Here is a 17516-nt window from a genome sequence, read left to right on the forward strand (position 1 = left end):
AATATAATTTATATTTAAAAAAAAAAAAACATTTCGGATATGAATCATCGACGAGCTCATGACGAATAACCTCATTCATAGTTCTACAAAATCGGGTCAATAAAACAATACGTTGTGATAAATGTTCTGAAATAAAAATAAAATAAAAGTACCTAAGTAATTACTAAGATCGTTTTCCTGTTCGATAAGCTTCAGTTACCGGCAACCCTATAGTGAACAAGGAAACTCCACGAAGCCGGCCGACCTCAAAAACAAGTGCGAAATGACTAAAGCAAAACGAACGTGACGACCGAAACTGAACGGTAGCGCCGATGAGGTAATCACACTATGAATGAAAAAATATATAAAAAATCTAAAATAAGCTAACTGTAAGGTCGATGAAAAAAGCCTGCTATCAAAATTCTATCTTAAATTCATGCCTATAGAATTACTTTTTGAATGAGGTAACGTGTGGATATTTTGAGAACTTGGTATTGAATAGACATAGCAGATACAGAATATGACTCATCTGTGACTAGGAGATTACTGAGCGTGAACTTTAGGTAGTCAAGTTGTGTTTATGTTCTCGGTATTAGATTTCAAGCTATATTTAGATTTTGCACGGTCTATTCAGGATCTGACTAGTGCTTTCGGTGAAGAGAGCCGGATAACCTGTTTTGGACTAATGGCACCAAAGGATAAAGATTTATGAATCACTGCTCTATAAATGAGAAACGATAAAAATAAGTACTATATTAGCTAACGTTCTAGATTTGAAACTAACATTTCCACCCAGTCGATCTCTCAGAGAACTGATTTCGATTGACGTTCTGTCCTCAAAATCACACAAAGGTTCAAGGAGACACAAGCGTAGGTATTCATGAAAATTAATACCTATAGTCAAGGTAAGGCCAAAGGAATTATAATTAAAAAGTTGAGTCGTGATATAAAAGGAGGATATTATATTTTAGAAAAGGTTTAACAGTCCGCGAAGAAGTGCAATCTACACTCGTACTTATATCAGTATCGTGAAGGCTGTGTTTGTGGACTAAATTCCTTCCTAGTGCTTAAGGTTATCATTAGTGTTAAAAACCCAAGCCCTATTAGACCTAACAAGAATATAAAAAGCCGTGAACAAGTTAACAAATGACCAAACCCATAAAGTAAACTTTCACTTCGATATTTATAACGTAAGCAGAATTTATTTTAAACATTTGTCTATAAATATCAGACTGGACCATAATGTCTGCTTGTCTTCCTAGACGCAGACAGCTTGTCTATTAACTGGGAATAAAATATGCCTCTTCTAGCTACACTTTTTTATCTTGACTAGCTTACCCAGTGACATTTGAAACCGGTTGCCTAGAGCGTGAATCATGTGAAATGGCAACCATATTAATAAAGGAAGCAAATAAAACAAAATAATTATAACATGGCATAGTATTTATTATCATAAAAATGATAACTTACATCGTAATCCGAAATATTTTTTAAAAGGTAAAAAACAATAGATAAATACGTAACTGATTTACAAATTAATCCTTAGAATAAACAAAAAATGTTAAATACAGTGTAAGTATAGAAAAACCCCTCGTGTTATTGGGCAGTAAAGGTTTATTATGACATTACTTTGGACGATACGAAGCAATTAACTTATTATTAACCTACATTACCTACATATTAGTTTATGGACGGAGAACTTAGCAATAATATTAATCGTAATCGTATTATGCTGTAGGTATACACCATATTCAGTCCGAACAAATGGGTACTGAACTGTAAAATTAACATTATTCAATTAAGACAACATGCTTAGTTGGAGAAAAGTTGTAGTAGATACGACATAAACTTGTGAGTAGGTAAGTATTCCCGTAACTACACATTTTTGTAAATTCCTTTGAAACCGTTACTAATTATAAAATTCAGCTCCAGTCTAATAAAGAAGATCAAAAATGGACGGAAAGGTTGATCAGCTTCTAATTTACGTTATTTAATGATCAAACATAATACAGTAAAATATATTTAAATTCGTTATTGAGGCTTTTAACGTATAATTACAGAGTTACAAACTAAAGATTATAAGAATTGTCGACTTATGACTATAGCAAATTTAATTTATTATCCAGTTCTTTTTGCATTAAAAAAAAAGCCAAACAAAGATTGTGTTTGTCAACTTGAACCGTAAAGCAAAGAACTTTAGGTCCGTTATCAACATTTTGAGGATCGATGCACGCAGCATTGAGGTGCAAATGCACTTGTGACCCTGGCGCAACGAACGGCATAAAATAACAATACATTAACTTTTATAAAACTCTAATCAATACCTACACTTTACTTTCATATAAATACTTATCAATATAAATAATTCACCGTGAGTCCTATTTACAAATGCGTACTACTATTCATTAAATGAAAAAGCAAATGTGTTGATGAACTTAATTATAAAGTTTGAAATGATGCAAGTATAATGATATCATGGAAGTTTTTTAACAACTAGGTAAGTATCTAATTTAAATATTTACAATACAAATAATAAAATCCTAATGAATAATATTGATCCCCATTGAACGGATACGAAGCAACAAAATTACCCAATTATGAAAACCCGAAGCTATTCAGAATGTTTTCCAAATTCTAAGTAAAAGGATACTTACATATGGATTACAAAATATTTTGTAGTAGATTTAATCCCAAGGTCAACTTATTCTTATCTTAAATGACGGACATTTGTAAACCGTTACATTATTTTACGTAGAACAATGCCTTACACTAAGTTCTAAACACATTACGAAATTTTCTCCACAGGTACTTAATAAGATCTAAATGGACGGCAATACGAGCGAAACTATTCTAGCCAGCCGGGTTCAGGCTAGTCAACCGTAATCATGCATTGCTTTATCACAGCGTATACTATTGTATAACATAACTTAAAGACGACGTTACACGCGTGTCATGCCTGTGTTATCGTATTTTCCCAATGCCTAGACGGTATTTTTCAGAAAAGCGATGACTATCAGACTACGCCGAGTCAGTAATTCTACAAACTTCGACAGGTAGTAGGCTGTAATATTGTCCTTGACATGAAAACCAGTATTTTACACGTTTGTTACCAATTTGTGTTTCAGAATTTTTCAGTCATCGGCATTCGTCAGTCAATGGACTAATAACGACAGCGCTGTAGTGAGGTACGCTCACTGCCTGCCTTACACCTAAAGCGCGGGTGTTGAATCACGTGTAGCAGTTGTCTTCATCGGCATGGTCACTGCAGTCGATGGTGCCGTCGCAGAGCTGCGACAGCGTGATGCAGCGGCCGTCCACGCAGCGCAGCTCCCCGCTCGGGCAGGGGGACGCGTGCGCGCGAGACCACTGCGCATCTTTACCATACACTGCTCCCGGCCCCGGTGCCGGTCCCTCAGCGAGTGCCACTTTTTCAGCGTCGTCGGTAGCAGCTCCAGGAGTTATAGCGACTGCACCCATGTCAGACTTATGGGGAGCGGCGGCTACATCATCTTTATCAACATACGCGAACGTCTCGTTTCCTTGCTCTTCTGCAGCTTCTGCGGCCTGCTCCGCTACCGCTTTCTGCAATAATATGATTTATAAGATATTAATTAACTGGTCATCCAATAGGCATTTACTAAAGCTGCTACAGTAGCAGAAAGGTTGAACATAGATTTAATTGAAGTCGGCTTAGTTTTGATTCAACGAAAACATAAGTGTTGGAGTTGTGACAAAAAAATAACGTTACCCTTAGCAAGGCCGCGCCATCAATAACTCTGTCTAACTTGTGTGTAGATTTATCCAAGCGAGTAGTTTGTGTAGCTGCCGGCAGAGCTACTGAGCTGGGTGGAGGTACTCCAAACCGTGTCGGCACCATGCGCTGCGCTGACTTCTGGTCGGGAGGATTTTGTGAAGGTTCTTTTCCCTCCTTTTCAAACTCATCGAAAAACCCGAGGTCTCCCATATTCACGTCTTCAATTGACTCATTGTCTGAAACAGTTTTCTGAGATGCCTTATCTCCTACAAGTTTTTTCTCTTCAGCTTTCAATATAATGGTTTCGGTAGTGGCATCCTTGGTATTATCTTGTTCGTTACCAGAGTGTGGAGCGCGGTGGTAGTGCGATAGTCTGGGTGGTAAAGGACGACGCGTGAAGTTTTTTCTTTTATAAGAATTATTACTGTCGCTCGTTACAAGGAGTTCCTTGCTACTCTCATCTCCTAAAACAAAATTATTCAGAATAGATCCAGTTAAATCATGTTCAAAAAAATAAAATTGATGTCATAATATTTTAATGCATTACCAGCACGCTGTCTAGGGTTTTTTTTTCCCACGGGCACTCTGTTGGGTCTCCTGATGGCTGGCGCCGGTGCCGAGCCCGCGGACTCTTCCCCCGGCTCGTGGGCATCGACGCCGTGAACATTGCCGACCTCATGCGCTCCATCGATAGCGTGGTGGCTGTGAGCACCGCACGTGTCCACGTGCTCGTCCTCACCGTCCGGGCAGTCCGAGTAGCCGTCACAAAGCCAACGCTTCAGAATACACCCTCCAGAACCACACCTGTGGAATTCATAACGTTGATTTATCAATATAAAAATACATTAAAAAATATTTATATATTTTAAAGATGATGATTCACTCAGAAAAGATGTGAAAATACGGTCTATGCTAATTACGGACAGCATTGCTTTCGGAATGAAAATCAATAATAGTGAGAACAAAAACGTATGAGTGAGTATATTACCTGTACTCATTCTGATCGCACTGAATGCATGTGGTCTCATCTTCTCCAAGAGCACAATCCTTGGTGCCATCACAGATCCAGTCTCTGGGTACGCAGGAGCCATCACTGCAGGCGAACTCGCGCGGGTAGCATGGTGTCTTGGCAGCCACGCAGTTTGTACGACCATACTGCTTGCAGTTGAAAGCCGGAATCAGTTCGCTGGGAATTTGACCTTCGCATGTGTCCACGACCGCTGAAATGAAAGAAAATATAGGAATAAATGTTCAGCGAATGTATTTATAATAATATTGAATTTTATAAAAAATAATTTACCTTTACATAAACTGTAGCATGGCTTCTTCGGAGGGTATGGAGGAGGATTGCATTCAGGCTCGAGCAAAGCACATACGAAATGTCTCACACGGTCACTGCAATTAGCTGCCACTAAATAGTCAATCTGAGGCATCAATGATGTTATATCTGTATGTCCAATCTTCGCTGGAGTACCGGCTAGGTCGTATGGTAGCACACCGCGGCACAGAGATAGACGGGTTGAACGACACTGAACTGAAAATGTTAATGAAGAAATTGGTACTTCGCAAGATAAGTTATCTAATTTGGAAATATGAAACATTAAAATAGTTAGTTCACATCATATTCACACCAACATCACAATGACAAAATGTTATTTATTTGATGCATTTCATTGAAAATTGAATAGTGATTGTGAGTAATAACTACGTACCATTTGCCTTGAACCTTAGTGATGAAACCGCATGCCCCACGTAACTAAAGCTAATGACTTACCCTCTGAATAGATATTGGATGGATATTTTTTTGTAGTTGTATCGTCTCCGTCACGCCACGTGGGAAGCGTGGGGGACACTCTAGTGTTATAGAGAGAGCTTTGTGTAGTGGACTTCATTTTTTCTGCATCCTCTATAGAAATACCAAACAACTTTGAATGACCTGAGGTGAAGTTGATGTCGTCAGCACTGGGGTGGCGCACGTAAAACTCTTGCATATCAGGCGGCGCATTCTGAGCTCTGAACTTTAAGGGCCTTAAGGGCTTTTGATGATCCTCCTGGACGTGGCTTTTAAATTCCCTCGGCACATGGTCCTTGTGCAACACGGGATGAAGCTGCAGTGGTTCTTCTTCCACTATCTTGGTTTTTTGTTTACGTTCAATATTTGTGAAATCGTTTACTGTTTCTGCTCTCGTTATGACCTCTGTAGTTGTAGTGATTGCTCCACTGCCATCTTTAAAGTATATCGCTAACGGTTTCTCAGGTTTTTGAGTTATATGCGGTTTAACTGTGGAGCTAACGTTGTCAGCGTCCTCCAGTAACTTCGGTGTCCTTAAGATATCGGTGTCAGCTTTCTCGTTGCCATATTGGACTTCAGGAGTAAGATGGGTAGGGAAGACGGGAGGTATGGGCGGTGTTCTTTTTGGAATTGGTCTTGTTGACGTAACAACAGTAGTTCGATCGAAGTTTTTATCGTTTTCAGCGGCGTAGAAATCTATTTCCGATGTTTTCGTACCTGCAATTATGTGTTTGCAACAATATTCGTAGGAAAAGGTGATTTGTTAAGTAAATTCTTGTACATACACATGCATAGTTGGTTAATAGGTCCCAGATGTTGAACACACAATGCTGTCGTGTGGTGTACATGTGTAACACAAAACATTGAAATGTGACATGACAAACACAGCCAAGTTTGTGCTCCTCATACATACTTATATACTAAGGTGTTCTTGGTGATTCGTGGATACCTTCAGCTAAGAACTATCCGCAGACTACCTTTAAAATGATTTAAAACCATTTGTTGGATTATAAAACAAGCTTTTACACAATAACAACAACAGTACCTGGAAGGTGTTAATTTAAGATGCAATCACAAACAAGTTACTTTGACGTAGGTGCACTTTGAACGAATAGGTACGACAATATAGGTACTGTCCCAAAGTCTTTATTTAAGAAGCTATCCGTAGACATTTGAAGATGGAGGTACTTACAATTCATCAAGAACACATTCTACTGCGATATAAGTAATTGACTTTCTGAGGTAAGTACCTACTGTATAAGTGAGTAAGAGAGAATTAAATAAATCAGCGAAAATCGTCTCACTACTATCATAGTGAGACTTAAAAAAAATCCTGAACTGAATAAAGAAAATTAAGCATTTATAGTGGATTATATCATTTCAAACTCTGACTCAAACTTTGGTGTACCTATGGCCAATCTTTAGCGTAAGGTCGAGGACTTTTAATAGAGAACTATACTAGAAATAATATACATACTCTATAAATACTCTATACATACTCTTGCTAGTGCTTATTTGTTACCATACAAAAATGTTAGCAACCGTACCATGTTCGTTTTTGTCGGGTCGATTGTGTTGGTCTCTTGTGCCCGTGAAGTGGGGCCGATGGCCGGCCACAATTGGCTCCCAGTACGTCCCGTTCTCACCCACTCTCGGCTCCAAGTTATCTGGAATTGTAGGGTTAATGATCTCGTTAGTTGTCTTGGTATAGTAATGATGGTTTTCATATTTGTACTAATATTATAAAGCTGAAGAGTTTGTTTGTTTGTTTGAATGCGCTAATTTCAGGAACTACTGGTCCGATTTGAAAATTTTTTTCAGTGTTAGATAGCCCATTTATCGAGGAAGGCTGTAGGCTTATATATATACTTTTTATCCCGGTACGGGAAGTAGTTCCCACGGGATGCGGGTGAAACCGCTGGCAGAAGCTAGTTTAAGATATAAAGGAAAAGGACAAATTTTATAGAGCAAAAAAAAAAAAACAAAAATCCTTGAGAAGAATGTCAACTTTTCAATTGGGAGTTAAGTAAACTTATATTTCTAGTTATATTTGTCAGGTTATATTTTTTTAGTAGTTTGGTTAACAACAACCAGCACATGTATGTGAGTAGCGAACGCGTGTAATGCTCGATACTTCGAACAGGCACCATGATGTTTTACTTTATATTCTAAGCGCAAACCAAAAGTATTTCATTAGATGCTCAAATACAAGCTGTTGTTGACTTTACAATGACAAATAAGCAGCGCATATTAACTATTTCCCGTCTACTGTAATTCCAATCGATTATTTACGTATTTTATGTCAACCTCCTGAAATGTTGCACAGATGCAAATCAACATCTTGTATAAATGAAAAAACAATAAGTGACTAAATTAAGTGAAAAATTAATTGCTAAAACACTATTGTATGTATAAGTATAGCCGCTTAGTGAACGTCTGAACTGCGGAATATTGATTTGAAAAGGGTAAAATATATCTAAGATTAATTAAGTAGGTCCGAATTGCAAACCTTATTCTGATTTTGAAATTATTATACTTATGAATTGAATATAGAACTACTTCACAAATTGGCCAATTAGCGAGAACGTGTTGCCTTCACTGAATCGTTACTGAACGATATTCAGGAAATATATTCATAAATCAATAACTTTATCTTCTGTTGATTAAATGAGTAGATTTATGTTAGACGCGTGCCACAAACCTACAAATGTTATATTCACGTAGATGCAATTAGTACTGGTAATTTATAACAAGCTTTAAGCAAACTGCTTTGATTCTAAGTATATCATAAGTTTAAGAATCATAAGTAGGTAATGATAAGGTTTCCCTTACAATAAGTATTCAAAAAAATACTACTTGCGTATTATGGGCAAATCACTTTATTTGTTTCCTATTAGTGTCATTCAGAAACAGGAGTGTTTATGGAGTTTCCCGCCAGTTTTTCTCCATAAACACACTCTTTGGAATTTTCCCTTTTAAATTTTCAAATAAAATATATGTTTGGGTTACAGCAAAAGTCGTATTAATTATACCTCAGTTTTTAAAACGCTAATGGATTTAATTTTACCTAATAAACTAATCGTATAGCCCAACAGTCGTGTCCTCTTAAATAAGTACGACAGTTAGTGGAAGGGTAATCTGTATTACGCCTGTCTAGCCTTTATAACCGGTAGTTAGACCTAAAGAAGATTAGACTGAAACATTACGTAGTGGCTAACATACCGGTAACTATATAGTAGGAAGTTAGAGTACTGTACGTTTAAATTAACTGCAATCGTCTACATTGACTAGAAATACCTCAATATACTCAGGAAATATAACTTGCAAATAGTGTGTGTCCTAAGTTTCCTTGGGATTTATTTCACATTCTCAAGAAACTGCTTCAAAGTATGGGATTTCAAAAATCCTCAAATTATAGTCTATGTTGACTGTTGTTGACAAACTTTATAAGAACCCTCTCAGCATTTCAATCATGACAACGCAAAGAAGACGGAGTAATTTTCGAATTTCAACATAAAAGCACATTTCGTACACACTATTTTGAACAACCCAAAAAAAGTTAAGTAAAGCATGCGTCCTTTAATCTATGTACGGAAGTACAGACTACCTAACCTCAGCCGATTCCAGTTTCTGAACATATCATCTGAGAGCGATCACCGAGCGGTGAAAGCTCGGTTCAATATGTCACGCCACTCCCCTTCAGCCTAGAATCGCCATTAATCCTTATCGTTATTATATAACACAAACATACACACATAAGTAATGTGTTGATAGCTTGATAGTGATCCCGTTTCACTGTGTCAGTGTCAAAGGTGAGAGATGCTTCCTATAACGTGTTATATGTTTTGTAACTTATGCACTCGGTTGCATGGTCCGCAGTAGGTTAGGCTACCGTGCTTGTTTTGTGTTTTAATTTAATTCATCAGGTCAGATTCAAAATGTCAGGTATCTGCATATATCTATATTCCAAAATTTAAATGTGAAGAGTTCGTTGGTTTGTTTGGTTAAACGGACTAAGCTCAGGAACTATTGAATACTCTATGTAAAAAATCATTTTACTGTGTAATAGCTAATTTATTTAGGGGAGACATAGAAGCATTCCTACCCAGACGAAAGCTAGTCTTAAATATATTTTAAAGACCTTGATGATTTTGAGTATGTACAAAAATGTCTAATGGCTTGTGAGAGTGATTATTTCAGAAAAAAAAATGCAATTGCTGTAACCTGCGAGTCACCTCGTTACTTGTTATTGAATGCAGAATTAAAAAGTTTGTAACACTTAATTTGGACATCATTACACATTTCATAAATAATAAGAATTTAATTGCATTGCACTTAGCTTCCCCACACGCTAAATAGTTTCGTTTTAAGTGTGTCCTGAGTCTTAACTGATGGGACGTAGTCTAGGCTCCTTGCAACCCGTATCATACTTGTAAGTAATTAAAACGACTACATATTACACAACATCTGAAGGCGTGCGCCAAATGAAAAGCAATTTGTGAACTAGTGGCTTAGCTGCGGGAGTCTATTAACGTATGTACTGACGAGTCATTAGGTAATTTAGTACCTTTATAACTAGTACTAGGTACGTATATGAGATAAGCCTTCGACACAGGACAGGCCACACCTCACTGAAACATATCAACTGTCGCGGTTACCTCTATTAGCAATAAACCTCCGTAATTACATCCATTTACCATTAATTCTACTAGATAAATGCTTTTGCAAATTGAATGTTGCATTGTTTACTAGCGAATGTATGAAGGTGCTAGATATACGGCTGATTGGTGACGATAATTAAATAATAACTTCTTTGCTTTGTTAATTGATATCTTTGACGACGTTTTCCAATATCTTCAGACAAGTATTTCAATAAACCACATTGTAACAAGGTATGTATTATTAATTCGAACTGCGAAGCATTCATTAGCATCAACAGATAACCACAACCTTCAATTTATTACATAAATTGATTTCGTGTGTATTCGTATTTGATTATACCCATACATCTTCACGTTTTGCATACTGCAATTATGAATCTGTACTCACCAGTTTATGTTGACACAATAAACATTTCATCGAGTATTATTAATTGTATTCACACAATAAAAAGAAAGCGACGTCATGGGTAGAGCATGTCATATTTTCTCCTTAACGAAGTTATTAGCACCTATTGTCATCAATTAGACATAATGGCTCATACAACAACTGTAACACAATAGATATAATCACAATTAATAAACAAAACACGCCGGAAGCAAAAGCTTAATGTGCCATGTCAGTTTAAGTGATCTTATTTATGAGATGATTCCTTACACTTTCATTGTGTTGCAAAATGATGCACGTTACATAAAAAAGCTGCGACATAATGTTGGGCATTCATCTTATCTATCTAAAAAGGAAAAGAAATGCGAAAAAGTGGATCACGTATAAAAATGAACCCGCCCACAGCGTTTATGGATGCACAAAAGTATTCGCGAGGTCAACTTTCGTTTTTACGTATCCTTCGCAAATAAAAACACAATATGAGAGCAACAAAGGAGACTGGAGCGCATCCGGTCGGGCGGCGCGGGCGCAGCGGCGGGACACCCCACGCAATCAAATTATTGCTCACCAAGATTTTACTTTACCATTTAAAATCTGTTATTAAAAAATCCCTTCGCGTGTGAGATGTGAAAGTAGCTGAATATTTATGAAGAGATCAAAAGTTTCGAGAGCCCCTCGTACTCTTATCAAAGTACAATTTGCACATGAAAAGGACTATAATTGCTTTGAAAGTTATTTTACGATGCATTTCAGCTTCCGCTTCGAGGGCAATTACTGATTTTAATGCAAAAATTAACATTACAGACTTTCTATATGCAAATTATCTTTTATTTTAGATCTGTGCGTGTCGATAAAGATGTCAAAGTGGTAATTGAAGAGTTATAAATAGATTTGTCATTAACAATGTGTAATAAACCGGAGTCCAGCAACGTTTATTGTATGGAATATGTAGTAAAATTCTATTAGCTGCCAGTAAATCTGGGTAAGAATGTGAATAAAATATTGTGCGTCTGAATAGTTTATGTTCAACGAGTCTTAGTGACGTGTTTGTATAACAGAGCTATTTGTTACACCGATTGGTGTGTTGTACGAACTTTTTTGTCGAATGTGTGTGTTACGTGTCGAATTAACCTATGACATCGCTCGTGCCGTCGCGTCTCCGCCCAAACGTGAACTGACTCTATCACATTATAATAACGACTTTCAATCACGAATTATTTATAGAATCTGTATATTATCGTCACTATAACAAAAAGTAATGTTGGTATCTTTATATTCTCCCGATCCACGAAATAACCATAACTAATTTTGACTGACTCATTATCGAAACCGAGCCCAACACGTTTTTGAATTGATTGAGAACATTTACATAATTAATACCGAAGCGTAAGCGTTTAATTAAGAGCTGATAAACCGACAGGCTACACAGAGAATGCGAGAGATTTTGAGGAAGATGTTTCTTTCACCCATTTGTTGAATTGAAAAATGATCGAAACTGCTTAAAATATAGTTCGAACTTAAAACCGACGACTTCCAGAGATAACGTAAATTGTTCCCTCAGCGGAAATTATAATCGTAAAACTGTTGCAAAATATAAACACTTTTTAGACCGGCGCGGCGGGCGGACCTCCGGCAATACAAAATGGTTTCTCGTCCTAATTCAGTTGTGAGAACTTGGGCCATCCAGTTGTCAGTGCGATAACCGACAATGGTGTCAATAGCAGCTTTCGAGCGATACCCACGACACAAATATGCCCGGTATGATGCAAAGCTACAATATTGGAGCATTATGTTTGGGAAAATTGAAAGTTTCGACGTGACCAATTCGACAAAGCCTTGTACCAACCATATATGTACATACTCATGGGTAACTACGGCTAATCGGAATTCTGTTCCTTATAAAGCCGACAGCAATTTTGAGAACAACGTTTATGATTGTCTAAAATCTGTTGAATAAAAAATGTGGTGTTATTTGCACTTTTAATTGATTGTAACCTTTTGGGTTGAGTCATTGAGTGTTAACTTGGTTCATATTTGTTTCATAGCCTTGTCGAAAAATGTGTTACTTATTTTTAGGTTACACAGTCACTAAGTTAAATTACTGCAGACCTACATTTATATATCGTGGCCATCGTACTGCATTATAACATGAACATATTGTAAATGAATGTTGAAAATTACGATAGCAGTTTATTTAACAAGAAAAAAAAAAAAAAAAACAATAGAAATAGTAGAAAATAAACTAACACAGATAAATATCGAACAAGCCAGGTAAAAGGAGAATGCTCGAGATTGTTAATAGGTTAACGGGTGAAAGGTATAGAAAGGTGGCTATTTGCAAAAACGCTGTATTTGTTACAAAAAGATAAAACTGTTCTGATTACCAGTTTATGAGGCTTTCGTAAAAATATGTTAGTGCTATAAAGGTAATATAGTTCATGACAAATTAAGCTTTCTTTTGTCACTTTCCCTTAAAGAATTACCATGTCATTTAGGTTCTTTAAATACAATTGATATAATAAAAATATCGAGCATATGATCTGTCGCAATCCTGCAGCGTAAAAAAATATGATGTCAGGTAGAGATTGTGTTGAAAAGCAATACTATGTCCTAATCCTAATATTATATCTGTGTTCTAACTTGAAAGATAAATGAACATTTTTGTAAACGTATCGAAACTATCAAATCAAACATTAGTTTTGCAGTCAAATTCCCTCAAATTCAGGTTGGGCAGACATCCTTTCATACACAGTATGAATTTAACTAGTCTCATCATCATCATCCTCGTGCCCTTATCCCAATTTATTTGGGGTCGGCGCAGCATGTCTTTTTCTTCCATACTCTTTAGTCTGCCGTCATCTTACAAGAATCGTTCTTTCTAGCCATGAATGAATTTAACTAAGTAGTCTATTTTATATAACATTCTACATAAAAATCATCGTATCAAAACCCACCTGGCATAAGGAAGTAGACGAACACAGCCAGAGCGATGCACACAGCTACCAGCGCGACCGGCCATCGAAGCATGCGCAGCACGCGCGTCACCTTGTTCGCGCCTGCGCCGCTCTCCGCCGGTACCCGGTACAGGCTATCGGGGTGGGAGCCCTGAAGACAAGAAAGCGAACATTTTAGTACTTGTGTTCCTGAAATATCTATATCTTTGTATGGGGAGCTACTGTGATGAATCTAGGAGTAGGGTATTTTTTTGAGAAATTTTACAGCCTCAGGGGAGCTTAAGGAGATATAATTTAGGTACTAAAAAGTTGTATTAAAACAACTGAGTAGCCCTAGCCTGGACTACTCTACTTAACAGCAAACAGTTTACTGCTGCTGGTAGAAAAATTACGAAAAAAACCACGCGATATAGTCGGACGTTTCGTACGAACCGAGCGGTGTCGAGCGGAAAATCCGGCCGGTAAATCCATCAAAAATCATGAAAAGTATACATAAGGAGACATACATAAAAAGTTGGCTCGTACATTAAAATGAAGAAATCTGTTCAATTTGAACTCGTTCGATTGAAATGAAAGGATCTGATGCTTTATGAGCAGATAAGAGTGTTGTGCACGAGAAGTGCAGTGATAACCTGATGTTTATCGGCTTTTACGAGATCGAAGATACCCTTCACTTCCTTTCGGTTGCTTGTTTTGAAACATTGGCCGATAGTTGATTAACAAACGCATTTATGGGGAAAATCATGTTGATGTTTAATTAAGGCCCTTTATTTCTCTTGATATGAAAAAAAAACTAAATAAACACACTATGGAAAATAATACTCCGTTATGCGTTTGTGGTGTTATTAATAATGGATATTGACTCAATAGCTGTACCAAATTCCAGGACGATTACAATAAAATTTTACAATTTGTGTAAATGTAAACAAGTTTATACACCCACACAGCGAACAGATTAACTATATTTTATTCAAAACAAAAGTACTCTTCAAAAAGTTACGTGATGGCCGAATATCATTTTTATTATGTCATTTTTATCGAAGAAAGTTATCGTCCAAAGTACGGTGGATAATAACCTTTTTTAAGTACGACATAAAAATTTTATATCATGTACATTGTGACATATATTATCTCAGGACACACTTCACTCATATCGAGAACTCCACAATACAAGAATGACAATGATCATCAAAAAATCAAACTCTAATATTATTCATGACTTATTTTAGGTACTTCACATACTAACTTACCTCTAGAAAGTTCCCATTTTGTATTGATAGACATAATAATGTTGTAAAATGGAGAAATGTCGGAAGCAGCAGTAATGTTACCGTAGATAGGTTAATATGGCAAGTTATCGGCTATAAACTAATTTATCTCACATTATTATCGTAAAGAACTCGTAGGAATGTGGGCGATATTCAAATTTTCTCGACTCGATTGTAATTTGATTCTGATTTATCGAGGTCGTAAAGTTAGAACATAATTTAAAAGATATCTTTTTTGTTGACAAAAGAAAGCTGCATCAAAATTTTGTGTTAATTTTGATAATAAAAACGCAGTTTAGGTATTATGAAATACAGTAACTACATAATACTGAATAAGCTACAAATAAATTTAATATTGTTAACCGTTATAATTTGTAGAATCTTCGTAATACTAAATCTCCCGCAGTGCGGTAACTTCACAAATTACATATTTTATCTGTCTGAATCATAGACAGTTTCATTATGGATCCAACGTAATGGTTATTCAAAATGCATGCAACACTGCTACCGGACTTAACTATAAACGAATTAAATTAAATGAAGTGATTATTAAAACATTTGAGGATAGAATAAGTTTTGAATTAAGTAATTAGAGAAATAAGTATAGTGAATTGATAAGATGAACAACACTTAGAGGAATGTATGATGGTTTTAATTTAATATTTTGGTAGAATATTGAATTTGGTAACTTAGTAGATAATAAAAAAATATTACCGTAGTAGGAGGTATGCTAGGAGCTTTATCGCCCATCTATATTTCGTAAGAAACTTTAGAAAGAGGGCTAAGCAGTAGTCAATTCGCATGAATTTTACTGGTGCGGAAGTGCAAATCGAAAAAAAATGTCGAAGTAAGATAAAGGAAGTGTCGATTTGAACTTTCGTGTCAGTAAAATTAATGCGAATTGACTACACTAATTCACTTTCAAACGAACTAAAAAAAAGCCGCGATTTTAATGTCGGTGATGTACCACCGTGTTTGCTATCACCAGACTAATGAATAATGCCCAGAACAATCCAAAATCATACGTAGCTTCCATTGATTTTCGTTAACGTCACTCCTTTATTTTATAAATTACATCAGCCATTATTATACTTCACAATAAATTCGTTGTTTACCTAAATAAACGTCATGCCAGTGTTTTTCGTTAGATCATAAAAGTTTGATTGCGAGCCTATTGTAGTAAAACTTTATTTTTCTTAACTTTATTAGGTCAAGTTATATCAACAAATAAGCAAGTTTGTAAGGTGTTAAATAACAATGTTATTACGGCTATGAATCATCTGTTACACTGCAATGATTATGATCGCTGTTCGATCTACGACCATCGGAGAACAGAACATTAACTTGAGCTTCACATTTATTTGGCCTGTTACATAGCTTAGTTAGATCATAGATGATATACTAGGCATGACTCATACAGAATCATTTTGTTTTACAAAGGACTTGCCATTTTCCCGTGGTTTACCCTGCGTCCCGTGTGACTTACTGCCAGTACTGGGATAAAATATATCCTATGCTACTCGGCAAGAGTGTTGCTTTCCAACTGTGAAAGATTTATCGGAGCCTTTAGGGTACATCTTTCTTTAGTATAGTTGTATAGTTTTTCGTTTTCCATGTACAAGGGACTACAGAATCCCGGACTTTTGGAAGGCGCAGTAAGACCGAAGCCAATATGCTGAAGTCTCTTTGGGACAACTCTAATGAAAGTAATGGTGACACGTAACCGACGATTATCCCTACATACATTACAGAAATGTACCCATGGACTATTATCGGTTTTGTGCTAAACTATTGCTTAATCTAAGCGGTTATTCTTTTGATTAACATTAAAAAATACTGAATTGTTAGTAAGGTTCGTGAAAATGCACTGATGCGACTGAAAACATGCTTAATACCTGAACTAGTTAAAGTACAACAACTTAATTTTGGTGACGTTGAAAAATCAACCCGTTTTAGGAGTCATTTACTTTGGATTTTTTTACATTTTAGTCCCACTTTTTTATGTATTCCCGATGGATTCCCATTGAATGCCAATATAAGATGTCATTTGTACATCGAGAGGAAAAGTGTTTTAACTACATACATATATTCAATTTATTTAGTTATTCATCTTGGTTACTTACTCGCTCTAGTTCCTATTCATTTTTGCTGCCCTAGTAGTTTTAAAAATTTTGGAAGAAGTTGTGACAAAAACTGACGACTGCTTGCTGACAATTTTGAGTGAAAAGCGAATTTCAAACTTCTGCACTAAAAATTGATTTTGTAGGATTTTATTATAACAGGAATGTATGACAGATTTTTTGAACTACAGAAACAGTAAAATAAAATATACATCCGTAATTTATGATTAACAATTTTCTTGTTAAATGTACCCACCCACTGTCAGATTTTTAAACACATTTGGGACCAGCGAGACTTTTCTTGATTTTTTTAACGTCGGAGCCAATGAGAAATATAAAATAATTATTTGTGGGATCGAATGTCATAAACATTAAAATGGGATCAAAAAGTGGGATCCAACGTGAACGACACGTTTTTTACCTACCTGCCTAAGTACTTTTAACGTTGGAAATAGGCTAACTCTGTTTTCATTTGTAGCACTTTTGCTAGGATTAGCAGAATTTTCACGAAAATATAGGTAACTAGCCGTTTTCCTGCGGTTTCACCCGCGTCCTGTGGGAGCTACTGCTCGCACCGGAATAAAATATAGCCTATGTTACTCG

The 17516-nt window shown here is 36.3% G+C and overlaps 1 protein-coding gene across 2 annotated transcripts in view; it reads right to left on the minus strand.

The window, feature by feature from the left end:
• Positions 1-1404: 1404 nt before the first annotated feature.
• Positions 1405-17516, minus strand: part of LOC124634059 — a 72001-nt gene continuing 55889 nt past the window's right edge. For both annotated transcript variants that reach the window (XM_047169475.1, XM_047169469.1), the window contains 8 exons: positions 13526-13676; positions 7073-7192; positions 5508-6242; positions 5034-5267; positions 4722-4953; positions 4281-4537; positions 3728-4197; positions 1405-3561 (listed from right to left, as the gene is read on the minus strand). In XM_047169475.1, the coding sequence (XP_047025431.1) occupies positions 3208-3561; positions 3728-4197; positions 4281-4537; positions 4722-4953; positions 5034-5267; positions 5508-6242; positions 7073-7192; positions 13526-13676 (2553 nt within the window). In that variant the 3' untranslated portion in view covers positions 1405-3207. The remainder of the gene's footprint in view (positions 3562-3727; positions 4198-4280; positions 4538-4721; positions 4954-5033; positions 5268-5507; positions 6243-7072; positions 7193-13525; positions 13677-17516) is intronic.

Source organism: Helicoverpa zea, chromosome 1, assembly GCF_022581195.2.
Source record: "Helicoverpa zea isolate HzStark_Cry1AcR chromosome 1, ilHelZeax1.1, whole genome shotgun sequence".
NCBI lineage: Eukaryota > Metazoa > Arthropoda > Insecta > Lepidoptera > Noctuidae > Helicoverpa > Helicoverpa zea.